Raw genomic sequence first — 6,564 nt, forward strand, 5'->3', positions numbered from 1 at the left:
ATTAGTCAAGTAGACTTCCTCATTGTTGCGACTGTCTGCGACCAAGGAACTTTAAATGTTGCTGCTATCAAAGATTTATTATCTCGTACAGATATGAAACGGAACTTGGAAAGAAAGACGCAAGGTAAGTTTTCATATTCATTGTTATAATGTGCTAAACATATTTGTTACACACATGCACACAAAATATTAATTAATATTAATATTAGTATGCATGTGTGCCTGCATGTTGCAATTTATGAAAATATGTAAGATAATGTTCTTGTGTTATTAATAACTCAAACCTTTGAAGTGGAAGACATTGAGATTGTTCCTCTTTTTAATCCTCTACATCTCATTAAAGGAATAAGAAACAATCTTTTAACAAAAGATCTTGCATTTAAGAGCGAGGGGAAGAAATAAGAACGCATAGTATCGTGGGACGTCATCAAGACAGCATGGATAATTGATAGGAAGAGTAATATGTTACGGCCGCAACTGCAGAAAATAACAAAAGAACATATTATAGAAAATAAAATTAAGAAAATGTGTTATAATCGCGAATCGTACCAGCGCTTTCGAAACACTTCTCAAGGAATTATTTCGATTGCGCCACGACAAGGAAGCGAATGTGCAAGTGCTGCGATAAGCACCACCTTGCACATTCCGCATTTAGGACCTCAATTCCAAACGCATCGAACCATCACCAAATATGGTAATGTTCTTGTCGCCAGGCACCCCTTCCGACAAGCCTAAAACAATACTATAAAAGAGCGGAGAGACCGCTCGCGTCAGGCTTAACATCTCGGTCTCTCGCCGCGACATAGGCGTCATACGAGACTTATGCGCGGTTCGCACATCAATCATAAGTACGGGAGTTGTAATTAAAACTCATACAAGTGTACAAATTAAATAAACCTTTTTTATATTTAACACTACAAGAAGTAGTCAAAACCTCTACTACATTTTATCCACCGCCACACACCCTGCCGCGCCCGCATCACCGATCTCGAACTCTTTTCGTGTCCTGGCAACACGGGCACGACAAATGCGTGTGAAATATGCTACGCAAGTATTAAATGGGACAGTTGCGAGTTGTATCGAGATGCTAACAAGACATAAATGTAAGTACAATTGTAAAAAAATATTATATACATCATCGTAATATATTGCAATACGACAATGCAATACGACGACTGCAATACTGCATTACTCGTACAGTAACCGTTAATATGAATTATGTTTGCTGTTGCAGGTGTTGTGGATTTAAAAGATTCTACACAGATGAAGATAGATGCAGAAGAAGGAATTGCCACATCAGAGATAGTACTTTTTTTTAATGACTTGTTTGATTCTGTGAACAGTAGTGGTGTAAGTGAAAATAAGTTACGTTCTCCAGTGACAGAAGATAGTGCTCATCACGCATTTTGGACGGATGCCAAACATGAACTGCGAAACAACGGGTTTCAGAAACTTTGGAAAATATTAAATTTAAAACACGGTTTTACATTTTTAAGAACGCGATATTGTGATCAGGATGCAATTGAAAATTTTTTTGGACAAATTAGAAGTCATGCCATTTGTAATAATAATCCAACATCTCGACAATTTCAAGATTCATTCATCACTTTACTAATGAGCAACATGAAATCTGTGTCGATAATTGGCGGTAACTGCGAAACTTCTGAAGACCCTTTCATGTTATTTATTTTAGAAAAGTGTTTGGAGGAAGATCTTGCAAATGAAGAGATGTATAACATTTGTCGCAACAATGATGATGATGACGACGAACAGCATGAAATGTTTAGTGATAAAATTGCTCCGAAGCAATCCAGTGTAGCATTTTTAGATGAAAAGTTAAATGAAATTATTGTCGCTACCCTTATAGAAATATCATACTAAGAATCATTGATAATTACTTATTATCCAGTATTTTTAATACTGAAAATAAGTAATTATCAATGATTCTTAGTATGATATTTCTATAGGGGTATAACAAAAGATCTAAACTTTTGCGAAGAATGTAATGTAAATTTAAAAAGTAATGAATTTCCAATTTTTGCAAGGCAAATAGTTCGTAGAGTTAGTAAATTGTTAGAGACGCGATCTCATTGGCGTGATATTCTTAAGGTATTAGGTCATTTCGATAATTGGATTATTAATATAGATTAGCATGAATGCATGGAGCATCCTAATAAGCATAATAATATTTTCAAAGTAGTATTGCGCATAATTTGTAGAAAAATATTAACATGGTGGTGTATAAAAAAGAATAGTTTGATTAATTGTGTGAGCGAGGACATAACAGATGAATTACTTTGTATCGACATTATTAAAATTAAAAAACAGCGCGAAGCATTTAAACTTGATAAACGTAAAAGAAAAGAAATGTTAAGTGAATATAGATACAAAAAACAAAAAAAAGTGAAAATTATTGTAATTTAATAAACATGTAATAAAATAAACATTTTAATATTTATGTAATGATAAAAATTATATAAGTACGAAATATGTGTGTGAGTCTGTATTTCTGTATTGTATACATTAGGCAGGATTCTCCTACTTCGACACATTTCCTGAAGAAGTCACATCTTCTTCATGGGAAGATGTGCCTTTAGGTTGATTGTGCCGGAGGAAAGGTATGATCGCGATTAATTTATAATGGCATGCATTTTCTTGGAATAACCGCAACACATGTATTAGGAATACTTAATCATACCTGAGGAGAACTTTAGGGGAGTGTCATAGACATCTACTCCAACCTCCAACTCGAAGAAGTCATGTTTTCTGTACGGGAAGACGTGCCTTCGAGGACGAGAGGCGAGATACTTACTCGGTGGAGGAAGGAAGGGACTTTTCTGGAAGGAAATGTCCTTTCCGAGATTGTCTCCGAATGGATTGAATGCTTTTTGGTATGATGAGTATGTATTCATAATTTTTTATTAATATATTAATGTGTATGTAACGCATGTATTGTGACGTGGCAGCCGTGGAGGCGCCCGTCTCAAGAATCCCGTGTCGATTAGAGTATCGAATGTTTATCGCGTGCCGTGTCGCTAACGGTTTTCGAGACCTTGCCGAATATCGCGTTCCGTCGGATTGTTTGTTGTGCAAAATTTAGAGCAAAGCGAAGAAGCGATTTTTGCGAGCGGAGCAGATGCGAAGGTCAGCGCGTCCCGAATTTTGTGCCCCTCGACGTCCCTTGCCGGTCACCAGGACGAGGAGCGGAGGACATCGAGGGAGGATGCAGAGGACGACAACGAGCGAAGCTCTGCTCAGGTGAATCGCACTCTCGTACTTTGGCGACGAGAAATTATTATCGCGAATTATCGAGCGCTCAGCAATAGAAAATATTCTATTGCTGAGAAAGTATCGTAGTTACAATACAGTATCGCGTTTAGACGGATCAGCTGTATTTACTTTCAGCGAAGCAGCCGTCACGAGAAACCCGGCAGGAAAAAACGGGAGAGCCGGGAGAGACAACCAAGCGAACTCCCGACGTCAACAATGTACCGAAACGGAAAGTGTCTCGAGACAATACTATCGAAAATTGCCGACTCTCGACGATCGACGACCCCAGGACAAGGGGGGTAGCGACGAGGGAGGATCCACGAGGATACGTGATCCTCCCAGAGCCGATCAGCTGACAGCCTTACCGTGACTACCGCCGTGGTCAGACGATCATTACCGTGCGCATCGAGAGTGAGAGAGAGAGAGAAAGAGAAAGAGAGAGCTACGAGAGAGTGACAAGTGGGCGAGAGAGCGAGGACGGAGAGAGAGAGAGTGAGATAGTGCGGAGTGAGAGGGAGCGTGCAGCGAGAGAGCGAGAGAGTGAGCGGGACGAGAGAGGGCGGAGAGAGAGACTGGGAGGAGAGAGAAGGAGCGAGAGAGAGAGGACCGCCACCGCTGCCGTCACCGCCGACGCCGCCGCCGACGCAAGGGTCGCCACCGTAATTGTAAGATCAACCATCTGCTCCGTATCTAATTGTACCGCGTATCGTGTCGTACCGTGTCTCGTCCGCGGAGTGGTCGCGCGGGTAAAGAAGGCTCGCCCGAGGAAAGCGTCCTCGGGCTCAGTGTACCGTTTCGCGAAGTGTACCGTCTCGCGAATTACATTGTCTCGCGTACAGTAACTATCGGGACGTGCGAGAGTCCCTGAATAAACTTCTCAGTATTACCGTTACCGAGTTTAGTGATTTCGCCTCCTAACCCATCCCGTCTCCGACTTAAAATAAAACGAGCTACCGGTCCCGACGGTTCCGGGACGCGCATCTTTTGTGATTCTCAGTTATTATCGCGTTTATCGAGGTGGTGCGGCCTTTCCGTACCTGGCGCCCAACTCTCGCGAAAATCTTTGTGGTGTGTCCGGGAGCCGACGGCAATTTGACGACGAGGCGAACAGGCGACTGTTTGCCGTCGCTCGCGAGAAGTTCCGCTCGCGAGTATCGTCGCAGTATATATTTTATGTTCTTATGTATGTTTATAATGTATGTATGTATGTATGTGTGTAATATATTAACATATTAATCTCTTTAGAGAAAGAAATAAGAACTCGTAAATGAAGATATCAATAAAAAAAAAATAGGAAAAAGGGCAATTCGAGTTCAAGCACAGAACTAATTTTATCAAGCAAGGTTGAGCGCGCTAATTGTGATTATGCAAAAAGAATTCTTGACATTGAAATTAGAGATGGTGTTATACATAATCATTTCTTAAGACGCCGCATTTTTCTGTTATCGAAATCACTGATGCGTTCTCTATCTTTCTTTTTGTGGCGCAGATTTTGTATATTGCAGGATGCGAGCATTACTAATTATTATTTAGCGGAATCTCGTTGTTTGGAGAATAAGTTTCGGCTTTTGTGTAAAAAAGAACGTTTGTCTATTTTTAAGGAATTGGACCCCATTAATTATTTCTATACGTTTACAAATATTGGTCCATTTAACAAGAAGCTTAGATCTTGCAAGGATCTTGGAGTTTCTTATAGAACCCATTTTTCCAATGATCTTCCTCTTGACAGTCTTGATTCTAGTTCAATTGAAATTATCATCAATCCTCTATCATATTTGAATCAAGATTCCCCTTCTATCTTGTCTCCCCATGATCGGTGGTTCGTAAACTTATCATCTGTGAACATTCCTATTAATATTCTAGGTCTTTTGCAATTGGGTAACGGTTTCAATTTACCACTTTCTAATGGAAAGTTCATACTTATTGAATTCATTAAACAAATCGAGTCGAATATTTGTAAACTCAAGAGGGAAGAGAAGGAGATCGTTAGAAGCCGAGTGGTACCTGTATTGCGTGGAATTCATAATTACATTCCGCTTTGTCAATACAAGTATGAATTGATTTTAAAGGCCACACAGGAAGCTAAGACGTTCTCTAAATTGAAGCCTAATCTCCTTTTTACAATAGCTGATAAAGGTAAAGTCACGATCGCAATTGATAGGGATTTGTATATGGAGAAAATGTTGGGTTAGCTTGACGACGCCAACACTTACCAGAGGTTTAGCTTTGATCCGACCAAAAAACTTTTGAGAGATCTTCATGTAATTTTAACTAGATGGAAAAATAAAAATTATATTGATAATGCCATTTATAGATTCTTAAGATCTGGTGAGGGGAATCTTCCTAGAGCTTATGGATTGCCAAAAATACATAAGGAGGGACACCCGTTGAGAATAATTATATCTTCTATTAATAGCCCTCTTTATAATCTTGCGATTTTTTTACATAAAATTATTTACCAAAAAATCTCCCTGGCAAAAAGCAAAATTAATAATAGCTTTGATTTGGTTAACAATCTTGCATTTAAACATTTCGAGGAACATCTTAAACTGGTTTCTCTTGATGCTATCTCTCTATTTACTAATATTCCTCTAGATTTAGCATTGGCGTCAGTTGACAAACGTTGGCATTATATTGTCGATTCTATTGTGATTCCTCGCAACGAGTTTTTGTTGGCTTTCGAATTTGTTCTCAATTCTACATTTTTTACTTTTGACAATATAACTTAATTTATAAACAAACTTTTGGAAGTCCTATGGGCTCCCCATTGTCCCCTATTATTGCTAACTTAGTTCTTCAAGATTTGGAAGAAAGAGCTATTAACATGATTCCGGTGACATTGCCTTTTTATTTTAGATATGTTGACGATATTCTTTTAGCGGCTTCTAAGGAGTTTTTGGATAACATATTGCACATTTTTATTTCGTTTCATCCTCGTCTTCAGTTCACAATGGAGATAGGAGGTGACTATATTAACTTTTTAGACACTACTCTTTTAATACGTAATAACACAATTATTAGGTGGTAAACTTAATTCCTGCGGCTCACAGTTAGATGACGTTAGTTGTAGGTGTAATTTATTTTGACATCTGAAACTGGCTGCATTTTAAAGGTTAGACATTTGTCAATAAAATTCAGTGCGAAGAGATTCATTTAAGCGAGCAGTGCTATTTTTTCTTTTGATTAAATATGGAACGTGATAAGTTGTTTTTTCGACATGTGCTGCTTCATTACTTTGACTTGAAAAAAACTGCAGCTGCAGTTCATAAATTGCTTTTCGAAGCTTATGGCAAT

At 38.7% G+C, this 6,564-nt stretch overlaps 1 protein-coding gene across 1 annotated transcript; it reads left to right on the plus strand.

Moving 5' to 3' along the window:
• Positions 1-536: 536 nt before the first annotated feature.
• On the plus strand, positions 537-2,978 carry LOC116847970. Its single transcript, XM_032823627.1, has 2 exons — positions 537-1,103; positions 1,235-2,978. The coding sequence occupies exons 1-2, from the start codon at positions 1,028-1,030 to the stop codon at positions 1,879-1,881; spliced, it is 723 nt and encodes a 240-aa protein (XP_032679518.1). The 5' UTR covers positions 537-1,027; the 3' UTR covers positions 1,882-2,978.
• The last annotated feature ends 3,586 nt before the right edge of the window (positions 2,979-6,564 follow it).

The sequence above is a fragment of the Odontomachus brunneus genome, unplaced genomic scaffold (assembly GCF_010583005.1).
Source record: "Odontomachus brunneus isolate Ranch 3 - 2012 unplaced genomic scaffold, Obru_v1 Obru_scaffold_086, whole genome shotgun sequence".
Classification (NCBI taxonomy): Eukaryota; Metazoa; Arthropoda; class Insecta; order Hymenoptera; family Formicidae; genus Odontomachus; species Odontomachus brunneus.

Bases quoted from the DNA above. Each gene is read 5' to 3' on its own strand.
- LOC116847970 (XM_032823627.1), top strand. From the start codon at position 1,028: ATGCGTGTGAAATATGCTACGCAAGTATTAAATGGGACAGTTGCGAGT. The intron at 1,104-1,234 runs GTAAGTACAATT...TTGCTGTTGCAG, and splicing joins GATGCTAACAAGACATAAAT to GTGTTGTGGATTTAAAAGAT.